The sequence below is a fragment of the Lepidochelys olivacea genome (assembly GCF_965140295.1).
Source record: "Lepidochelys olivacea isolate rLepOli2 genome assembly, chromosome: 12".
Lineage (NCBI taxonomy): Eukaryota > Metazoa > Chordata > Testudines > Cheloniidae > Lepidochelys > Lepidochelys olivacea.
In genome coordinates, this window is record NC_140422.1 from 24,874,733 (window position 1) to 24,896,121 (window position 21,389).

General features: G+C 40.6%; 1 protein-coding gene across 1 annotated transcript in view; it reads right to left on the reverse strand.

Annotated features, from left to right (window-relative positions):
• Nucleotides 1-9,759: 9,759 nt before the first annotated feature.
• Nucleotides 9,760-21,389, reverse strand: part of WTIP (WT1 interacting protein) — a 114,042-nt gene continuing 102,412 nt past the window's right edge. Inside the window, exons 6-8 of the mRNA XM_084644242.1 lie at nt 20,079-20,130; nt 17,243-17,311; nt 9,760-14,067 (exon numbers count right to left, since the gene is read on the reverse strand). Coding sequence (XP_084500368.1) covers nt 13,915-14,067; nt 17,243-17,311; nt 20,079-20,130 — 274 coding nt within the window. The 3' untranslated portion in view covers nt 9,760-13,914. The remainder of the gene's footprint in view (nt 14,068-17,242; nt 17,312-20,078; nt 20,131-21,389) is intronic.

Consider the following 21,389-nt stretch of genomic DNA (forward strand, 5'->3'; position numbering starts at 1 on the left):
ATTTGCTTGAATGTTTAAATGGTATGACTTTGATCATTCCCTCTTGTGCTTGCTTTCCATAAACATTCTTGCATGAACGTCCCTGGAAAATGAATTTCAGTTGCATGCATGAGTATTTGTGCCAGAGATGTTTGCCCATTTATCCAGTTGCGGAACAGAAATACTATTGTGACTCATCTGACCAGTTACAGCTCAGGAACATTTTTGGGGGCGCAGAATGTTGAAGGGTGGGCACTCACAGAACTCTTAAAGAGCTTGATCATAGAGTTAAAAAAATCTTTGCAAAGAGTTATCAATACTTTTGGATGGATGACTGAATGATGAATGGATGACTGATGAATGTGAGAAAATTGCAAGGGCTGATGTACCATGAGCAGAAAAAAGATGAAATTCATTGGGTAAATTATTGTGAATTGTTTGTACAGCTCTGTTTAGTTAAAGTTTATTCAGTGCTTTTAGAAAGATGAAAGGCACATGATTGTTAAAAGTTACTGTTAGAGAATGCTAAGGATTCTTGTATAAATGCATTCTGGAGTTATGAAATCCTGGCCCTGCTGTAGTTCAGGGCAAAACTCCCATTGAATTAAATGGGGCCAGGATTTCAGGAGTATTGAACATTGCACTTGGTACAGAGGCTCTTTGTTCTGCTCCACCTGTGCAAATGAGTGACGTGATGTTAATGCCTCAGCCTGTGACTTGGGAGAATAGGGTTCCATTCGCCCCTCCTCTACACATCCTGTGTGACCTTGGTCAAGTCCCTCCCTGGGTTTCAGATCCTGAGCTCCAGCCCAACCCTGAAAGTCTCCACAGATGGGCTTACTGCCATAGCACAAGCTCTGTGAGCCCAAGTCTGTAGACCCAGGCTCTGAGACTCGCTGCCGTGGGTTTTAAAATGCAGTGTAGACGTACCCAAAGTGCACTCATTTCACAGTAAACAGGGAAGTGTTGTTATTTCTATCTCCCGGGGTGTTATATGGATGAATATGGGTGCTCAGATACGAAGGTACTGGGGGTCATATAACTATATTAGATAGCTAAAGTATGACTTGCTAATCCATACGGCATTTTCTAAAAATGTGGTAGGCATTTAATTTAACAAAAAGTTTGATTTGCTGGAGTTTGGGTTTGGAAAACAAGTCGGTTTGCTTTGAATTTATAATATTATTATGAAAGCAAATTCTCTCGTGCCCTCTGAAGTCAGCAGCAGAATCTAATGGTTCTCTAGGGGCACAGCAGAGCTGACCGGAAGCGCCCTGCCAGTATTGCTCTGGGATTTGTTTTCTTTTGATTATGGGAAAAATAATCCAAGATGTTTCTGTGCATGCAGAACATTCTTAACTGAAAAATCTGTTGAACAGGGGCCAGAGGGGAAGTGACATCTCTAAAGGCAGCACAAATGTGTTTGGATTAGGTTAAGAATCCAAAGAAATTTATTTTTAAGCAGTTTCCACTAGAGAAATATTGAGACCGTTACATAGTTTAAATCTGGCGTAACTCCACTAAAATCAATGATGGTGGTGTGGATTTGCAGCAGTATAAATGAGAGAAGGATTTCATCCACTGCCTTTAAGATATTACTTGAGGATCTCTTTTAATACTCATTAGGGTGGAAATGTGGCACAGGTGTGGTCAGGCCTTTTGCAATTTAGACATGGCTCTTCCACCGTGTGCAGGATTTCAGAGGCTTCTCTGATAGCCTCTGCCTTCAACCAAGCCTTTTTTTTGTTTTTAAAAAAAGGGGAAAGAAAGTGGGTCTATTTATTTTGAGCCAGGTTGCACTACACTTGCACTGAGCACCTGAAATTAATGGGGCCAGTCACACAGTAAGATACCACCCTGTAGGAATAACGAAACACTTGCTTCGATATTTCCATTTGACAATTTTCTGCTTCATCATTCTAACCTTTTGTTAGTGCATGAGTGCTCTCTACAGCATCTTATACTTTGCATAAAGGTGATTTGAGAGCCTACTCAAGGCTCCCAGTGAATCAAGCAACCTCCATGAGTGAGTGAGAACTGACCCCTTTGAACCTTCAAAGCTCGGTCCATCGCTAGCTGCAAATTCCGTTCCTATTAAGTTCATAGAGGAAAATGAAATTCCGATTTTATGCTCCAACTGCACTCGTTTGGCCTAGTGCTTGTAACAATGTACCGTGCTGCAGCCCCCCTGGAAAACCTCTTTCACTAACAGTGGGCAATTTGGCTAGATCTCAATATTCTGTGCGTCAGCTACACCACAGTTTGCTATATAACAATCTACAGCGTAGGAGACCGGGTCCTGTGTTGGATACAATGGGCCAGTGCTCCTAGGTTCTAGAAATAGCTCTGCTGCTGTCTTGCTGTATGTCCTCGGACAAGTCACTTAAATCCAGGCATAGACAGGTTACCCACTGGTAACGTAAGTGTATTAATGAACCTTTCCTAGGGGGGTATGAATAAAGTGAGCTTAATGTTGTTAGTATTCAGATGAAAGGTGTTAGAAGTGCAAGGTCTTATGCTCATTCGCAGAGTAATGTTGGGATACATATAAAATGTTATCTAGTGTTATGCAGCTCTCTGCTGGAGCGTCACATGGTTTGTCTGAACCTGCAACTTGTTTGTGCTGCTTGGCATCAGCCCTTCAGCTCCTTTAGTCCTCTATGTATTTGTGGAGTAGATGTATGTGTATTTTTCAGTGTGAACATCAGGGTCCAGATTATCTGGTTTGGCTGAACTGTGCTTGCTGCAGGATCCTGGGTGAAAGAGCAAAGGTGCCTTAATTACTGTGTTCCCCTGATCCTGGGGGCGGCTGGGGGCCAGTGTAGCCCCTGGTGTATGTTAGAGTAGCCTTAGGGCTCCTCTAGTGTATGCTGGCTGCTCTGGCTCCCTATGGGCCATTCTGCTCGTCCAGGACTGTTGAGCACAAGTTGCTGAAGCAATTTGCAGCTCAGAGCAACACGTATTAGTCCTACCAAACTCAGGAACAATGCTGTATGTTGTAGAGCACTATCTATGGGCACCTGTCTGTTAACTCGCTATTTACATCGGCCATCTCTCTCTTCATGTAATAGATGGAGGAGTCCAAGGAAAAGCCTCAGTACAAGCTGGGTCCCCTCCAACGCCATTTGAAATATAGTATAGGACAATTATAACCTGCCCCATGCCTGCATAGCAGAATGGTGACTGTGTTGCTTGCTTTGGGCCTTGAATGCTTGCAAAAAGAGGGACAGGATCTAGCCCAGAGAAAATAATAAAAGACAATCTGACTCTGTGCTAAATGTGCTGGTGAACTCACACCTCTGAAGAAACTTAAAGCTTGGGTGTAAATGTGGCCATAAATAGTTTGGGAATGATCTGATGGAAATTGTTCATCACAGTGCATTAGGAGCCTGGTTTCAGACTATTGTCTCATCAGCCTGTGAAAATGGACCCTACCTTTGGAGACCTGATGATTAATGCACAGAAACAGTGTTCAAGATTAAATTATGTCATGAGTACAAGTATGTTTAATCAAAATACTATCTGGTCGCTGCCAGAGCCATAGGTTTAGCAGGATTCTCTGCTTTATGTTATAAAATAAACTTAAAATATGACTATATGACTGAGTGGAATTTCTCCTCCTCTTTTGTCAGACCCTTCAACAGCACGTGTCCCAGGGCTTTCAGGGCCCTGTGCTTCAATAAGCCACTGGTCTGTCTCTGGAGCACATACAATCTCTGTCACGCAGACATTCTTAGTTTGCAGCCCTCCCTACGGGTTTCACTGAACACAGCCAGCAGTGCATTATCTACCTGTAAATATGTCCTTTTAAAGCATGTTTTTCTAGCCTGGCTCTTAAAATATATTTTGTTAAGAGCTTCAACAGAAATCCTACACGTATGCGGGAGACTAATGTAAGGGGCTGATTGAACAGAAAGTTACATGTAAAGGGTTCCAAATTCTACTTACTGGGAAAGCATAGTTTCTATATTGCTAACCCAAAAGGCCGCTCTTACTGGAGCTGCACTAGTGACTGTATCAGTTTCCTCTACTCTTACTCCAGGATGTAGTTTTTAAAACAAAATTTTGTCTAGCTGAGTGATAAAAGAACAGCAAGCCCAGAAATCCTATTTTTAAAATGAAATAACATAAGGAGCTGGCTTTGGAACCCTCTGGCAAGAAACAAGCTCGAAATAATAAACAAGATATTGCTAAAAGCATGTGCCTAGAGTTACTGTGGTGCCCAAAGTTCTCATGCACGTGAGACTTATTCTGACCAGTGATACATGGGATCAAAGGCTTGATAAATGATTGACAGCTAGTCGATTTGTAGTCATGTATCCTCCACTCCATACTCTGGTATCCTTGAGTAGCAAAATATTTCCTGTTCTTGGTTGCTCCTACCAGGCAATGCCATGATAAGGAATGAAGATGAGAATCCTGCAGAAAAGCCATGGTTTATGCATCTCTCTTCAACATGTTGTAAAAAGGGCCCCAGAAGATGTTGCAAATGGAGGACTCTGGAGTAGGGTTAGCCCTGGGTTTTATGTGAAGGAGTGGGAAATAGAAGAGGACTGCTGTAATTCTCTTGCTCCAGGAAGTGAACAGGAAGTCCTAGATCCAGCTTATTGGCCATTTCTTCAGCAAATAGTGTCAGACAAACTTTGTGGAAATACATTGCAGGATCCAACCAGGACACTTTCTACCTAGGGAGCTAGAGTAAAATGTACAGCTCTTTGCTAGGAGAGTGACAAACCAAGAAAATGTCTTGCCTCTGTTTCTTGAGCTTCACACTTCCATTCCTCAAGTTTACTTTTTCTACCCTACTTCCACCCAGCAGTCCATCCTGTGACCCTGGTGCCTTCAGTGACCTCCAGGAAAGGTGCTGACGTAAGATGAAAAGGAGTACTTGTGGCACCTTAGAGACTAACCAATTTATTTGAGCATAAGCTTTCATGAGCTACAGCTCACTTCATCGGATGCAAGCTGTGGAGTATGCATCCGATGAAGTGAGCTGTAGCTCACGAAAGCTTATGCTCAAATAAATTGGTTAGTCTCTAAGGTGCCACAAGTACTCCTTTTCTTTTTGCGAATACAGACTAACACGGCTGTTACTCTGAAACCTGAAGTAAGATGAGAACCATACAATTGACCTTTGCATAGATGAGTTTACTGTAGCTCTTGAAATGTTCCTTCAGTTCCTCTTTGCCTCTAGCTGGCTGGTGAAGTTGTCATTGTTTCACCCATAAGCCCTCTTTGCAGCAATTCTGAATTATAAGGAGCACAATTCAATTGATATCCCCTGAGCTGTTTTGGCTTAAGTAAGAAACAGAGCCTGTTCCTCAACTGGTGTAACTCAGAGTAGCTCCATTGCCTTCAATGATGCTATGTCAGCTGACACTGGCTAAGGATTGGGCATGTTCTTTTCAGAATGTGCCAAGAGGAATAGTTTGATTTGTCTCACTGTCACAGCCAAGGCTGGATCCTTAAACACAACTGATCAGTTTTCTTTAACTTTGTTAAAACCGTAATTTTTAAGTGACATTTTTAAAGGGCCATTTTTTTTTTGGTACCTTTTGTATCTTTGGTGCATTTGAATGGCCTTAGCCAATGCACTAATTGAACTGCTAGGTGTCCACACCTGTAATCACCTATTTGCATGTACAAATTTGGGTTTCTGTGGATTTTACATCCATTACACAGACCTTTGAGAATTTTATCTTAAAAGTGTTCATCTTATGAACTGACTGTTCTTTGCCACTGTTGTTTGCCACAGACTTGCCTTCTTCCACTTTGTTAGCTTTCATGCCTTTCTCAAACTTTGAAAAGTCCATTGTTTGCTGTTTGTTTTCTACTGCATAAGAAACATGCAATCCCACATCATGTATTTACCTTTGATGTGACTGAAGCTGGCAGCATGAGAGTGCGTGCACAAGAAAAGTGCAGCTACGACCATTTATTTGCCACTTTAAATACAGGTGGAAGCACCTTGCAATCAAAACAATGCGATAAGACTAAAGGGATGAAGGAATCAGTTCAGTTACACAGAACTAGGGGCTCCTTCTAATTGTAAGTCTTAAACTGACACAAAACACTGGTCCTTTTTGGAGTCTTGAAAAAGCTTGGTAAAAGCTCTAGCTTTTCTGAAGTTTAGTGCAGCTCTGCACTGCCTTGCTTTTGATAAGTCAGGAAGTGTTCCTTGAAGGCTGGCCAATGGTTTTGCATTTGGTAGGTTGACTGTGTAGTTTCCAACTCAGCCTAATGTGTCATGCTTGATAAACAAGATAGCCAATTCTTTCTCCTGGTCTCTAATTTAGCTAATAGCACCCACCCCCTGTTGGATATATCTAAAACTTCTAATATCGAAAATCTAATTAGCCCTAGAATAAGCTCTTTTGTGCTTTGGGGAGAGTGAAGTAGATTGTAATGGATAGCGACCCCCAGCTTTTATACAGGTTGCACCAGGCTCCTCCTGATAGTCCTGCAAAGATGTAGATTGACTTACACTGAACACCAAAATGTTATTTGGTGTGGTATGAACTAGCCTTCTGAATTTACAAATTTTGGCTAAACTGTCACTGGGAATAAAAACCATTAGCACTGAGCAAAAAAGGAGGAACCACTATAGGGTAACGTAGGGCCAAACAGATGGGAGGCAAAATTATGATTTCATTAGGTAAGCTTAACAATGGGAAATTCTCCTATTTCCTGCAAAACTTGCAGCCAGGGAAGGAAACAGAATTTACTGAGTTTGAAATAGTTTCAAGATGGTGTCTACATAAAAATCTATTCCTTTTTAATGATATGCTTCCCTTATAACTCATTTGAATTCTGGATTTGTTTATGGGAGCTGTGGTGAAGCTCAGTAAGTAAACAGCAAAGCAGATTAGAGAGAGTCTTGCCTCAAGCCTTTTTATTTTATTTAAATAATCCCAAACCCTATGCCACTCAAAATAACTCAGGTTCCAATATTTTGTGGAAGTTTGAGAATTATTTATTTTTTAAGTAAGGCTTTGGACAATCACTGAAACATATCTCTAGACCCAAATACAGCATTGGTTCCTATGGCCATAGCACCCGTAATAGTTAGGGGTAGGCAAGGCACCTTTTGGCTAGTGCTCTTTTAATCTCTAAATAGCCTTAGTTGACCACTGTGCTTAAAACGCCAGCAGTCACCAGAGGCTTCACTTAATGTGTTTACTGCTGTTGGAGCTGAACCAGTGGTAGCAATGTGGGATAGTTTAGCACAAATATTCTAGAGTAGACACAGCCTTAGCAAACATTGATGTCAGCACTATGTTTTGCAATCTGGAGAGCTCATACTTGAACTCTAGGACTGGGAATAAAGCTCTGGAGACACCTATTTCCTCCTTTTTTTTTTTTTTTGGTTTTACTTTATTCTCTAACTTTCCCCTCTCAACTGGGAAATTGCTTCGTGTTTCTTGTTTATGATATAGACTGAAGGGGTTCATCCTGTCTCATAAAACATCTATAATGTGGGTAGCATCAAAGATGGAGAATAGTCCAATGAGCCCAGGGAAACCTGCACCTCCAAAAGACAGACTGAGGTCTGCAATTGCTTTATTATTACCTGGCAGTCACCCTCTTATCCTGGACTGAATCTGAAATACCCATAGGGAGTATAGCTAGGAGAGTTGTCCCAGCTTCCAGGATGACCTAGCAAAAGGAAGAATCAATGCAGTTATAGTAATTCTAGGTGCTAGAAGCTAAACTGTAGTTACCTACCCATGGTGCAGACACTGTCACTTCATTGACAAGTATTTAATAGAGTCCTGATAGTTTCCAGCTGCAGAGGTCCAAGTTCTCATCTGGCAAGCTAGGCATGTCGACACCACAATCGGGAGGTGTGATTGCAGCATGTCTGGACACACTGCAGCTAGCTTGAGTAACAATGGCAGTGAAGCTGCACCAACACGGGTGGCAGCTGCTTGAGCACGTACCCCCGGTCCAAGGTGGGCAGGGCTCGCTCGTGCAGCTGCCAGTGCTGCCACAGCTTCACTGCTCTTGTTACTCTTGCTAGCTTTGATCGACCTTGGGTAGAAATATCACCTCCCACCTGCTATGCAGGCGCACTCTGTGCAGTGCTGAAGATCCAAGCCAAAAGGCTGGGGAAGTGGCAAGCAGGACAGATAGTAGCTTGGCAACAACTCTCCCTTCCTGAACAATTAGGATCATGGAAGTACATTAGTGAAATGAAAAAGGCTTCCGCAATTATAAACTGACCCAATGCGTGAGCCTCCACACAAGGGACATGAAACGCCACAGTGTGGTTCTGTTAATTAAGACTGTAACCCTCCTACTCAGAGTTGGGCAGAAGCCCTGACTCGTTCTCCCCCACAATGAATTTATATTAATTTTCCAGCATATGTTTCCTGTAAGATGGCCACAGGGGTAGGTTATTGTTTTAAGTACTATGGTTCTGTCAACCAGGCTGCATACAAGTAGGCAAAAATACTGGCTGTAACAGGAGTCTGGCTTAGTTTGATCATCCAAGTTTGTGAGATGCAGCCGCAATGATGCTCTTCTGTTAGAGCACTTTGCAAGATTGTTAGTTAAATTCTTCATACACCTTTACATCAGGCTTTACAACAAGCAGCATGAGGTTATTGATGAATTAATGATCCTCCTCTCTTCAAAATGGTGAGAACATGGCTTGGGAGGTGCTTTTGGGACAGATACACCACTGTTCTAAGCAATCCCCGCTCTTTCCTAAAGAAACATAATGTTTTGTAAAGCTTGCCATAGCCGCCTGTGCAACTGAAGACATACCAGTGAAATCTGACAGAATTAGCAGCAGCTTAAAGCCATCAATAAGGGTGTCTTATTGCATATCAGTACTTAATAGATCTGCCATATACGGGGGCTAGATGACACTATATGTCCTACAGCTCTTCTGTCCCTTGCTCAAGGCTGGAAGAGCTCAAGATCCTGATACTAGCGGCTCATACCATTAGGCCAACAGTAGCACTAGCTTTTGAAAAAGCTTCTTGGATGGGATGGGAAGGATAAATAAGGACAATAATAGTCTAGAGAGGAGGAAACTCAGGAATTAAAAATGATAATCTGAAGATTACAAGGGGTGGAATATCCAAAGTGGGGGGGGGGGGAGAAATTACCTTTATCTGCCACAAAAGAGTCATGTTCACTTGCCTGCAGGAGAGGGACACTATAGAAAGATTAGCAAAAGTGTTAAACTGATAAAACACAATCTGTCAATGTGAGCAGCTAACATTAAAACTCATTGACACGCCCATAAAGCAAAGTAACTGGGTAATGTGGTTGTTATCAGGGAAATACAGAGCACTATCCAAACCAGAGCCCTGATCCTGCTTAGCCTTTGCAGGATTATTTCCCAGGCCAGTGCCTCTCTGATGGAAGTGTGCGCATTATGAAACAATAGGTGCCCTGAGAAGGATGTGTTTATCTAATCTGAGTGCTACAAATATGAAATAGCCGGACTGGTTAAGGTTTAATTACAAATTGCCAAAGTGGCTAAATTCTTTTCTAAGTGGAGCTGCAAAATGTTAGCTATGGGCATATGTTAAACCTTAATTATTTATACTTGCACTAAAGAACCAAACACTTTCATGAATACAGCTGTAATCAGTTAATATCAGTTGGCATTTCTGTAAGCAGCATAAGGATCTCTTAAAATGTTTTTACTGGCAAACAAATCAAAATAAACTCTTTACTTACAGGCAACAAATTACAAAATCAAAGATAACTACAAAATGTCTTTATTGAAAAAAGCAGATTATAACATCTAAGGTTAAATGAAACTTCTGACTTTTAATATTAAATAATTTAGGATGATAGCAAGTAGCTGCTTCTTTAGATAAATAAATCTACATTTCCCAACCTTTTTTCTTCAACAATCAAGGGAATCAAACACTGAAACATAAAACCACAAGTCATTCTAGGGACTAAAAGACAAAGAAGCACATTTAGAAGTTTTACAAGGATATATACAAAAATAGTTAAACTAACGTATATTTGCAGCATGTAAACTAGTTACATGATATACAAACAGGGCATTTATATATTTCCTACAAAATAAAAATCAACGTTGGTCCAAGTTCTTGGAAGAAACTATATTCTTTTAAAGAAAATGAAAATATTTCTCAAAGGAAAACTTAATTTAAGTCAAATTATATATTCTAGTTATGGCATTAGTTGCATGATGAATCACAAACTTTTTAAAACTTTTCTTGAAACACAAGAAAGCAGCTTTTGTGTGCCTCCTTTAGAGCTTTGGTTTACTTAATTGTTCTGGAATTTCTTGTCTTAAAGAACTCCTCCATCCATACTTTACTTTTGAAGCCCAACTTTACAAAATATACAAAAACCCCTTTTTGAAACTTCAAATATCTGAGATTTCCACCCCCCACAATTATCATAATTTTGGTAATTTCTTTGGAACTTGTCTTCCAGTGCACTAGGGACGCTGTGAATCTCCTAAAATGGCCACATCCTTTTGGGACACTGTAGAAATCTTCCACAAAAATGAAACATGAAAGGTGTAGTCCTGACTTCTCATGATGAAAACAAGAACAAGTTGTAAAATGCTGAAACTTTATGGAAATATTCTGAAAGTACAGTACACCGAGAAGGTTTCCAATAAATAATCATGTTATAAAATGAATACTGGGAAGTTTACATCTGTGTTGAACTGACTGATATAAGAATACTCCTTAAGCAAAGCATTAGACGCTTTCATTTATACAATTCCCCAGACAGGAGGTAAAATGTACAGGAACGGTCATTAATACTAAGTTGTACAGCATGTCACTTTAGATTTGCTTATAGCTTTCTCCTTATTCTTTCTTAATAATAATAATAGGTGAATTATACCAACTATGCTCCAGCTCTTCTATTAATGGTGTAAAAGCCAGCTGACCTGAAGAAGAGCTTTGTGTAGCTGGAAAGCTTGTCTCTTTCACCATCAAAAGTTGGTCCAATAAACAATATTACCTCCCTCACCTCATCTCTCTAAAAGCCAGCTGTAATTTTGGTGTTTTAATAGAATGCCCCTGTCTATAGAAAATACTGGAACAACAACTGCTGCTTTCTGGTTTTAAACAAACTGCTCTTTCTATATTGAAACATAATTTTTCAACATTTTACCATGAAGATACTTAACACATATTGGAACTGAGTAGAACTATTAGAAAGAACTGAAAAATAAAAATGTGAAATTCAGTATTATTCTGTTCTAAAGGATGATAGTTTTCGAAAAAGAATTGTATGTACATGTTTGTTAGTGCTGTCCACTGAAAAGCAATGCAGGAGTGAAAATTTACAAACTTAAATAGACTTAGCACTAGTTAATAAACTGGCAGAGGGATGGTCTAAATGACCTAGTTTGGTCTCTCATCTCTGTTTTCTGTGGTTCTATGAAGTTCTAGCTCCCAGTCACCTGGAGCAAATGCACCTTTTAGTAGAAAGCACTGTTCTGGGTTGGCCTGCTCATGTGAACAGACCCAAATCATCTGTATGTTTTAATATTTTTTCTCTTAATGTCGGGGGTTTATACAAATATTTTTAACAATAACTCATGCTAATACAATGCCTTGAAGCCCAAAGCTGTTTTGTGAAATGGAAAAGTATTATGCTGTGACGAATACAAAATATTTACCTTGAAGCTTTGACACCCTCAATTTGATACTTTCAATACTCGAGTTACTTCAATAAAGTCAGATTTGTGCGAAGGTTAATTTTTACCTTTTACAGCTTAGGTTTCAGGAATGAGAGGCCCAAGCATCTATTTGCAGGTCATCTTTGCACATGCAATCCTAGTAACTGTGTACACAAAGGTAGTGCAAATAAATGCACAAAGCTGTACAGGGGCCTCTATTCCCATTTTCCTGAAAATCAGAACCATTGGATCAGCCACTGTAGGAAAAGGTTATTTGTAGCATTAGCAGTGCTCCAAAACATGGCTTTCACATTAACTAAGCCAGCTATTAATTATAAAATGACTGGTTAAATGCGCATTGGACTTACTGAGGAGCATCCAGTAGGGCAGATTAATCTTTGCCCACCAGACAATTCAGCAGCAGTTTCTGAACTGTTGCATTCATCTCTTTCCATCATCAATGAATGTATTTTTTTTTTTTTTTACCATAAAGATATTTTGGAATATCAAAAAGCTGTATAAAGGGAGTGAGAATCTCATGAGTTAATTATTCTGTTCAGGAATCAGAGCCTATTGGTTGCTCCTTGTGCTTTCCAACCATATCCTGAATTGCCTTATTGCATCAATGGAGTCGCCAAATAGCTATTTCCTTAATTAGTTTGATGAAACTTAACATGTGACAATCCTAAAACTGATGGGCCAGATTCTTAGGTGGTATAAACCTGCATAGCTTCATTGAAGTCACTACAGTTCTTTCAATTTACATGTGTTGAGAATCTTGCCTGATATTTCCACCTAATCCACAGTAAAAGAATTTTGTCATAATTAAATATATCTAAGGAAGGGAGCGATGGCCACATTTCAAACTATAAAATAATTTCAGGAAAGTGTAGCTCAATTCTCATGAGAATACATGGAATTGTTATTTAAACATAGAGATGTGTGATTGCATGTAAATCATCAAAGCACAGTAGAAAACAAACATTAAAAAAAGATTCATCTAACTTCCTATATGGAAGATATATATTACCCCAGACTTCTGAGGTTATTGTAAAAGCTTATGCAAAAGATGAGTGTGTACATTCTGTGTACATCTAATACTTGTTATAAAATACCAATTTCTGTTTCAATTGTCTGAAACCCTAAATTATTATTTCTGCTAAATCATGCTTGGTTTTCAAATGAAGATCATCACTGTAATCATTCAAAACTACATCTGGAAAAGAACACATCAAACTGAAAAGATGACAAAACTGCTGCCCATTTAAAAAATGTAACGACAAAAAATTGCAAAGCAGTTTATAACAAATGAAGTCTTGTATAAAACAAGTAGGATCAAGACACAGAAATGTCTCCTTGCATGGCCAAAAGGACTGCTAAACCTAGTAACCCAAACAGGTTTAAAAGATGGACTGCTTAGTAAGTGCCAAATCACCAGAAGAATATGACACGTGCTTCCAAAGCTGTGGCTAGTCTCACGCCACTACAAGCTACAAAAAACCAAGCATGTAAATGGCAAGTTATTATGGAGAGCCAGAATTTTCTTCATACGCAATAACCCTTTATGAAATAATCTTAACTTTTCAAATGGACACATTCTTCTGCAATGTGCTTCCTATAGAAGACACCTGTCATGTTTCTGCAGCAGGCTAAATACTCTGTTGGCTCACTGTGATAGCAAATAGGATGGAAAAGACACTGGCCTGAAGCCTTTCATAGGTGTGAATGCTATTAATTACTAATTAACCCACGTTTGAAGATTTTTCTTACTAAAATATATATTTACTTTGCTTCCTATTAACTACTACTGGGAATCTAAGTATTCTAGAAATGTGAGAATGTTTATTCTCTAAGACCAGGATGCAATGGGACTAGCTAAAATGCTAGTATTTATCTTATCACGCTTGTTGTGATATGTATGTTGCTAAATTTGGGGGATGAATTTTATACTTCTTACTTGGGCAAAACTCCCACTGGAATGAAGCAAACAAGGAGTGTAGAACAGAGCCTTTCGTACCACTGTACTGGGAAATGTTGCTGCTTACAGTTAGTTCAGCGGTGCGCACATTTTTTTTTTTGTTTTTTTTTTTCCAAGTAAGTGGTGTCTCAGTGAAAATGCTGAAGGTAAATAGAAACATGGACATGATCATAGAGGGCCTCTGACATATGATTTAAAAAAAATAATAAATAACTTAGCTGGTTTAGATGGTTATTAGAGAAATTTCATCTTTAAAAACTGGAAAGTCATTTTTAGTTCTTCCATCTTCTTTCTAGTGATTCATTGCTACAGAAAGTGTCTTTTAGAGCTCTGTAACATGCATTGGATAGCTTGGAGGTGGATGTGGTGACACTTTGATATTGAGGCGCCTAATATGACAGCCATGACAGAGTAGGTGTCCCTCTAAAGGATAGCAACGATGGCCTTCCTCATCGTTGAGCTGGAGACCGCAGTCCTAAGAGAAACAAACACACATCCACAAGTTAACTAGTGAATGATTGTCATTTCAATAAAACATCATTCAGACTTTGAAGCCTCTAAGGTGTCTCTTGTTCTCTCTTTCCTGTTAACTGCAGCAATCTCAGAACTATTTGGTAGATGGACATTTGACTATAATGTATTAAGAGTGACATCACTGAAATCTAAGGGAATATGAAATTTATGCAGTTTTGTGGCATATCTTCTCAGATTGACACCTGCATTTATTTTCTTCAGTCCACCTCATAGGTCTAGCCATGACAAAGATCAGACTAATCACATGGTAAGGCAGCACACGCTGACCTCTTAAATATGGAGCCGGTCAGACAAGCTGAATGATGTTGGACTTGGAGTGAGGAAGAGCAGAGATAGTTGGAGAACCAGAGAAGAGCCGAGTAAAGACAGACTATCATTTGGGCGAGAGAGAACCCATTTGAATTTTGAATTGTGATGAAGAACGGACTTCCTAAGATTGGTGTTCTGGTTGGGGCATAATTTAGAGATATGAGGCAAGTTGCAAAGTTCAATGGGTGTCAGGCCTCATGTTCCAATTTAGGCCTCTCACTAAGTAGGTCTCTTCCCTTTCTATAGTACGTTTCTCAGATTAAATTTAGACTAGATGAAGTAAAGTTGCCATATTTTTACAAAATATTTACATATTTACAAAATACCTCCATAGAATGGCCAATAATTTCAGCCAAGAGTAAGTACCAGAGGTAAAAAGAAAATAACCCAAGCAAAATAGGAGTCCTCCTTGGTGACAATTGTGTGCTGCAGCAGGGAAATGCTTGTGTTCAGAGAGTCTCTTGGTTACTTATCCATGCCAGTTGAGGTCAGGCAAATCATGGAGGTTTTACATTTGGATTCCGGGATTTGGAAAGAGGGTAGGGAGTACATAGAAATTCCAGCTTCTAGGTAATCCTGACAAAGTTGAGCAATATGTGCAACTAGATAATTTTCAGTGCTCCTCACCTTATATTTTTAATATCAAAGATGAGGCAAAGTTTAATTAATCATATTTTAAATGTGATCTGTTAAGATTTGAGCATTTTACCGTAAGCTATGGAAGTTGTCATATTTCTAAAGTGAGAGTACAAGAAAGAATAAGGTATTAATGTGCTTTCAGGCAATACAGGAGCATTTTATAAAAGTTTAGGGACCTTTTATTATTCAGATAATTCAATAATTTATATTTACTTAATAATTTTATATCATTTAACTTAAAAGATTACAGTAATCTAAGAGACCACTTTGGTAAAGAAAAAAGATCATTGTTGGTTTTGGTTTTTTTTTTTTTGGCCAGACATTGATAAATTAAGTTAGGAAATACAGAGGTAACAGGAAGGAACTTGAGATTTTATGACTTAGCTTCCATCACAGTTTATAAATGAATCTCACACATTCTTTCCCATTTAATTAGGTAGGAAATTTTGAAACAGTTCCACCACAGAGTCCTTTTTTAAAATGTATTACACTTCCCTGTAAAGAAATCACAGTAGCTGGAATATGGCACGTCTTTCTTCCTCCTATAGACTCTGCTATATTGACAAATGTTCCCCACAGTGTAGGTAAACACTGCAAACTCTGAATGCCCAATTATTTTTAGACCATACGCCTCAGATCTTGAATTAGAATCATGACAGACTAGATAGCAGGCTCATAAAAGTGGACTGAACAGCAGATTTGATGGGGGTCTGAGAATGAAATAAACCAGGACTGAGACATAAGAGTCTGGGCTCAGGCTCGTTAATTGCTAGCCAAGCACTGTATCGAATTGCAGTCATGGCAGCAGGCGTGCTACCCACTGGCAAAGCTCTGTTAGTTCAGTCCCTTGTTTAGAGTTTTAATGACTAGGGATTCACTAAAGAAATGCCAAATGCTAATAATATACCTGGCCCCCCACCTCTTCTTTTTTCTCCTATCTTGCTGCACAAACATACAAAGTTGCCCTAAAAAAGGCTGTCCTCTTAATGAATTTCAGTTTTAAAAGGAGCCCTACTGATTTACAAACTGCTGTTTGGTTTGCAACACAAATACTATGAAAATTCCTTTCATATGCCTCTTCTCTTGAATGAACATTTAATTCCTGCTGAGTTAGAAGGCTTTCCAAAGGGACTAGTGCGTTTGGGTGCCCAAGGTGACATCTGAAAGGGTTTTCAGGAGCAGGTGCTCAGCTCTTCTGGAAGCCAAGCACCTTTAGTGTCTCTCAACCTGGTACCCAAAAACGAATGACTCCAAAAATTCCCAAGTCACTTTTGGAAACCTTGACAGCTGAAATGCACTATTTTAATGGCCCCATTTTCAAAGGAGCCCGAGTCCAGCCTGTAAAACAGCCCACAGCTTTTCCTGTCCAATATCTGTGTATGTGTAACACGCTGACACACCCCAGTTGTCAGTGGGCGGGACCTCTGGAGCTTAGTGCATGAGCTAAAAGCCATACAGCCCTTAGCTCAGGTGTAGAACAGACTCATTCATCTCTCTCTCTGTGGTCTCGGTGCCACTAGATGGGACAGAACACCACCCCCAGAAGGTGTGTGGGTACATATGCCCACGGCAGGCAGATGTCTAACTATGTTATCTATGCACATAATGCAGTTAGCCATCCTGGATGAAAGCAGGGAGGCTGACTTGCTTCAAGCTGGAGGGAGAATGGTGAACTGAATAACGAAAGAGAACTGAAAATAAATCCTCAGTGGGGCATTCTAATATAAAGTTGTGGGAGAGAAAGCGAGAGAGCTGCCATCTCTTGGATATTGAGATTTCCTATGATTGATTAAAAAAGTTATTTTCTTAAAACATTAACAGAAATGGATGGCTTCCCCATCTGAGAGACAGCTGGGGTAGACTGACTCATTGAATTTCAGGATCCCTCGCTTAGCTTTCCTCTCCCCCACTCCCCTCCCTCACTTGAAAACCTGTCCCTGACAAACTCCTCTGAGGAGCTCTTGTCTTCCTCCCACTTCTGCCTTTTTGCTCTTAGTGCCAAGTAAGACAGACCATGCCAGCAGACAGCTGGCTGGAACTACTCACTATGGACCACATCACCATCTAAAGCCCAGCCACTGATTCACTGCTACACTCAGGCATCCTCTGCTCCTAAAGGCCAGATCTTGCCTTGATCCAACTCAGTGGCAGAGATGCTACAGGTTTACCTCGCAGTGATAACATTCCACATGGTAATCTCTGTCCATTGACACCACTCGAATGGTCTCCTCAGAGCCCTGGTTTGGAAAATAGAGAGGAAAAAAAATCAGATCAGGAATGTAGGTGGCATTTTGTCAATTTTCTACCTGTTGCTTACAGTTTGTAACATATTAGTATTCTGGCAGGGTAGGTATCCTTGATCTCTAGGAGCCCCTTGTTTAGACCTCAGCTTCACATGCACAGGTCCCTCTGAAGTCATTGGCAACTTCTCATGTCTATTCAAAGATCAGAATTTGGCCCATGGTTCACAAGTTCCTAGGACTCTCCTTGAAAATGAGCCATGTTCAAAGGGAACCCAGGATTTGGAATAAATTGCCAACCAGAAACGACAATTTATTAAGCTCTGTTCTTTGCAGCTGCTTTGGGTTTGACTTTCCACCAACAGTTGCGTGCGCGCACACACACACACACACACACACTATCACCACCAGCTGGAAATTTGCATAATCAGCACAACTATTAGCTATGTGAGTGGCCAGTACCCTGGCCAGTGGCTACACATGCATTAGTGCACGTATGCCAACCCAGGCCCTGTAAAACAGCACGTACGTCACAGGTAACTTCACCAACTCCTTTTCTGAGCCACTGAAAATGAAGCTTCCTTTAAAATTTTGCTTTGAATTGTTTCTAGTTCCAGGTGTGCTTACAGCCTGCGTCACATCTGATGCTCTCTGGAGAGGAGCGGCAGGCAAGTCATTACCTGACCTGCCAGACTTGAAGTAACACATACACCCTCCTTGGGAAACAGCATATCAAGTGCTTGGAGGAGGTTTGCTGCAAGTCTTGTTAACTGCCAGCTAAGTCAGAGGATGGGATAGAATGGGCCAAGCTTTTAGGGGAAGGGTTACTCTGTAATATGCAAAATACAGGGAAATAGATGAGACTAAAGAGAACACATGGAATCCGGGCATGCTGTCGCAGGCTCTTCTTTAGAAGCATTTCAAGTATGAGAGATGCAGGCACCTCACTGAAGCAATATGTGTAAGATTGTGGCACTTATACCTGATGTGCATTGGAGGAGCAGAATTATGGCATGTCACATTCCCCATTGTGCATGGCAGACACAGGCTCAATGGGATATGGGATGAACATGATGTGGCCTGCACAATGCGTACTATTAGTCTGGAAACATGGAATGTGCACCAGGAAGTAAGTGTGCGTGGGGGGGGGGAAATTGTCAGGCCCTGGACTATAACCTCGAGCTGACTAGTCACTGCCTCTTGGATGATAAGAGTGCTGCTGGTTCTATGCCATTTTCATGTCACTACTAGCAGAGTATGCGTTAGTGTCACATGCAGACAGGACAATAAGAAGGTATGTGGGTGAACGGATCCTCTCTTCATGTACAAATGTTGTTCTATGCCAAAGTGCCACTTCCAGCTAAAGATAAACATAAGCAGGGATCAAATGCCAAAGTATTCAACCATTTGGTCAAAGACAATTTAAATAAATCTGAATTTTGGTTTTGCTCAGTTCAGTCCTGCTGTTATTGGCTTGATTCTGCCACTTCTTTTCATGTTGCATAGTACCCTCTTGCAATCAATAGGACTATTCACAGAGTAAGATGCTACTCAATATGCGTAAAGGTGGTCGAATAAGGCCCTATACATTTCATACTCAAGATGGGTTTGAAACACCAGCTGCTTCCCAGGAGCTACAGTTGCAATGCATTGAGCGCCCCCAATTTCCATTGATTTCCATGGAGTTGGGGGAACCCAGCACTTCCTGGGAGGCTGCTTACAGGACTGGGCCCCAAGATAGTTCTGGTATCATTATTGTAACTACTGGCAGGGAGACCTATAACAAATTACTTGAGCTGTGTATGTGTAACTTTGGCAAAGTAAATTCTTATTAAGTAAACAGCACCTGCTCGTGGGCTTATGGAAAATAAAATCCCGTAAATCCTCACTTTGCATGGTTTGGTAAGACCTCTTTCCTACAGTTAATTTGCATCCTCACTTCTTTGTGCAGCAGGTTGAAACTAACACAAGGTCTGTCATATCCATCACCATGAACAGTGATGATATTCTGTCCTGAAAATCAGTTTAACGTTCAGGCCATATTAGTGCTGCTTGTACAAGCTCTGAAGCCTTGTCTTCCTCGAAAGGTTGAGTAGGTTTGGTTCTGGAGTTCTGGTTTCAATTCACCAGACAGAGATGGGCCCAAAGCTTGGTGGGGTTTGGAACCAGCGTTTTGCTTCAGATCCATCTCAAATACCTGGTTCCCCAGCTCTGCCTCAAACATCATAGCCAACTTTCTGCAGCACTTTCATCCATGCCACTGTGACATGGCTGAGGCCATGTGCTCTTTGAACAGGGCAAATGTTACCATCATCCCTGTTTGGAGCCTGGATATCTTAACAGCTAACATCAAATTTAGCAATCAAAGTGTACTTCTTGAATGAATGGGAAGTTGAGAGAGTCTGAAAATAAACAGTCTGTTCTCAGTTCTCTAGCCAGGGCTTTGAATTGAATCAGATGTACAGCAATGTTAATTAATACCCCTGAAGCACCCAAAGGATACAAAGTGCTTTAGTGTATAAAATTGCTAAGTACTATGATTATTATGACTCTTGGAGTTGTATAAGAATTATATTATTGCTGAGCTGTGTTTAATTTTGTATTAGATATACAGTTCATTCTGGGGATGGGGAAAGGGTCTTGAATAGCCAAGGTGTCTATTTCTTACAGTGTTTGAGCAGATCTTTGAAAAATGTCCATATGCAAACAACCACATTATCTAACAAGTTACACACACCCACACCCCCCCCACAAAACTTCATACCTGTGCTGGTAGAATTGGCTGGTTACAGGAAGCGCATTTTGGTGCAAAAACGCTAAGAGTCAAGAAGAGAAAATGTTCAAATTAAATTTAAAAAATTTAGAACCCCGAGAGCATTTCAAGCATAGCTTCTCTTTAGAGATGGGCTTTAACTGCAAAATATGGATCCAAATCAGGAATTCAAACTCTGCGAAAGTTTGGATCCGGGAAAGGGCTGATTCAAGCCTATCTCTACCTCTTGCTTCTATTTCTATGTCAGATCTCTCAAACATCAACAGGTACCTTTTCCCCTCCTCTGTTGACTATTGAATCCAACACTCTTATTAATAAATGCAATACCCATTTCCTCCATGAACCTGTATAGACAGAGAAGTGTTTCTTGACTTGGGGGTTGTGACCCAACAGGTGTCAGGGTAGTATGACCATCCTGTCCTTCTCTTACTGCTAAATGGGAGAAGAGTGGGTCCCAAGTAACTGGAGGGGGAGTTTCAGGGGCTCTCGGTATGGAAAAAGTTGGGAACCAGTGAGAGAGAGGGACTGTATGGCGAAGATCATTCCAGGACTTTGTCCATCACAGGGCTTGAACAACTTTCCTCTGTGATTAGAGCTCTAACACCTGTGTTCAGAAGCCGCAGTTGGCTTGAAGAAAAGGTGTTGGCTATAAGTGGTGGTTGGGGGTAAGCTGCTCACGCTGAACTGGTCACACATTCTTACCTACAACTGTGCTATAGACCAGCTGTGCTAATATTCACTCCACTGCCGTGCTGGGATGGATTAGAGTGGATCTGGAATCCTGTTGACTTCAGTGTGATTCCTCTTGGGCACAGGGGTCTGCATTAGTAGATCCCATTGCAGGACTTGGGCCTATGGTTTGTGATATAGCGGTGATAGTACCTAAGAGCCTTCACATTCTCTTTGACAGAAGGGAATCCCAGAGTGATTACTGAACCTCAGCACAATTCAAAGAGTTGTCATCAGGATGACACACGCAATTCTAACCCTAACTGGAATATTATGGGCCATTATATTCCATTACTACCCATGATTAATAGAGCTAGGCTCTGTCAGGAACAGAGGATTTACCTGTGTGCACACAAACCCATACTCCTATGAGTTTGAGAAACCTCAACAGCCCCTCAGGAGAGGGTTCGTGCATTAAGCCTGATGCTTCTTTACTGCTATAAAGTAGCCTTTAAGTGGATGTAAATGTAAGTGACTCTTTATGCTGTCAGAGTGGTGTAAAGGGGTCTTGGGGCAAATAGGAGTAAGACTCCAGGCCAGAGTTTTAAAAGTATTTAGGCACCTAGCTCCCAT